At 31.7% G+C, this 2232-nt stretch overlaps 1 protein-coding gene across 1 annotated transcript in view; it reads left to right on the top strand.

Moving 5' to 3' along the window:
• LOC111083899 (trafficking protein particle complex subunit 8-like) overlaps positions 1–1962 on the top strand; it is an 11399-nt gene extending 9437 nt beyond the window's left edge. The window contains exon 5 of the mRNA XM_022380626.1: positions 1824–1962. Within this exon, the coding sequence (XP_022236334.1) occupies positions 1824–1923 (100 nt within the window). The 3' untranslated portion in view covers positions 1924–1962. The remainder of the gene's footprint in view (positions 1–1823) is intronic.
• Positions 1963–2232: the final 270 nt, after the last annotated feature.

Here is a 2232-nt window from a genome sequence, read left to right as displayed (position 1 = left end):
TAAGTAACTGAGTGAGGTCCATTTATTATATCATATGAGTATCTTAGTAAGGTCTACTTATTGTATCGTATAAGTAACTGAGTGAGGTCCATTTATTATATCATATGTGTATCTTAGTGAGGTCCACTTATTGTATCATATCAATTTATTTTGTGAGGTCCACTTATTATATCATATGAGTATCTTAGTAAGGTCTACTTATTGTATCGTATAAGTAACTGAGTGAGGTCCATTTATTATATCATACGAGTATCTTAGTGAGGTCCACTTATTGCATCATATCAAGTTACTTTGTGAGGTCCATTTATTATATCATACGAGTATCTTAGTGAGGTCCACTTATTGCATCATATCAAGTTACTTTGTGAGGTCCATTTATTATATCATATGAGTATTGATACAATAAGTGGACCTCACTAAGTATGATATAATAAGTGGACCTCACAAAATAAATTGATATGATACAATAAGTGGACCTCACTAAGATACACATATGATATAATAAATGGACCTCACTCAGTTACTTATACGATACAATAAGTAGACCTTACTAAGATACTCATATGATATAATAAGTGGACCTCACAAAATAACTTGATATTATATGGGAATAATCAATACCGTATTATAAATGGACCTCATGAAGTTACTCATACAATACAATAAGTGGACACCACAAAGTAACTTGATATGATGTAATAAGTGGACCTCACTAAGTTACTCATATGATATAATAAGTGGACCTCACAAAGTTACTCATATGATATAATAAATGGACCTCACAAAGTAACTTGATATGATACAATAAGTGGACCTCACTAAGATACACATATGATATAATAAATGGGCCTCACTCAGTTACTTATACGATACAATAAGTAGACCTTACTAAGATACTCATTTGTTGTCCATTGACAACTGTAAACAAAGAATGACAGATGATGAGGAACAAGCCATTTTCTTTTTTTATATTCTAAATATGAGTTGTCTGCATTCACTTTATGCCAAAGGAAAAAAAGATTGATGCTGTATCGGTAAAAGACAACCACAGTTTGTGACAATAAAACAGCTAAAAGCGATATTGTGGTTCCAGACATGTTTCAGGAATCATAGTTGAGAAACTTATGGTGTGAACAGGGTATTAGAAGGAGCAGTGCTGGTGACAAAAGATAATAGTTATATATAAGGTATCAGAGAATTCCTAGGTGACCCATAACCTTAATGAAATAGCAGGAAATTATCCCAGCATAGGTGTTTAAAAAATGAGAATGTTATATATTATGTGTATGGCCATGTTTATGTGTGTTTATAGTAATTTGAATTAATTTAAGAAGCTCATATGATTGACATTAGAGTGTACATTAGTATCCAGAAGTGTTTTGTGTATGCAAGGTTTTTGGGAATGGTTAGTAAAGGATCCAGTACTGTATGTTCTTAGATACTACTACTAATAATACTATGGATTTTATTGCAAGAAAATGTTTTGATGATTTAACTTTTCAAAGTTTGCAAGCATGGTTTTTTCTTTGTTTCATCTTCTTGTTTATTATTCCACATTTTGAAACTATTACTGTTTAATGTTTCATATTTGTATGAGTGCTATTGTTATTTATTGTTTCATTACCTATACTAGTGTTATTTTGTGCTGTTTATTGCATCACATTTTAGGGTCTCAGTGTTGTGTTGTATTTTATGTTCTAGAGTACTCTATTGTTTTACACTTGGGAATACCATAACTGTTTGTTACTTACCACTGATACTTGTTGTTTGAGTACCAATGTTGATATTTCCTTTTGTTTGTGTGTTTTATCATCATTTTACAGGTTACTTATAGTTCCAGTGCTGTTTATTGCCCATAACTGCAGCCTCAGTCCTGTAGATGTGGAAATTGATTTGTCATCATACAGAAATAGTGACAGGTAAGAAACTGTACATTCTGTTTCACTTGCATATTTGTCTTTAAGATGTCGTAAGAGATTGATATTAAGGTAATTAGGGTGTGAGCAGAACATTGTTTTCACGAGCAAATACTCGGTTTGTCTCGTAAAGTTTAGAAATTAAATCTGACAGATATTATTGGTATCACTATGAGAAGAATATTATCGGTAAAATATATTTATCGATTTGATTAAGTGCTGTTTATCAACCCTTGGTAATGTTTAAACAAAGCTGGACAAAGTTATCAACCCTAGGTAATGTTTAAACAAAGCTGGACAAAGTACGTCTGCTTGA

The sequence above is a fragment of the Limulus polyphemus genome, unplaced genomic scaffold, assembly GCF_000517525.1.
Source record: "Limulus polyphemus unplaced genomic scaffold, Limulus_polyphemus-2.1.2 Scaffold11962, whole genome shotgun sequence".
NCBI classification, from domain to species: Eukaryota; Metazoa; Arthropoda; class Merostomata; order Xiphosura; family Limulidae; genus Limulus; species Limulus polyphemus.
Note: the sequence above shows the minus strand (reverse complement) of the source record. Positions and strands in the feature narration are given on the sequence as shown.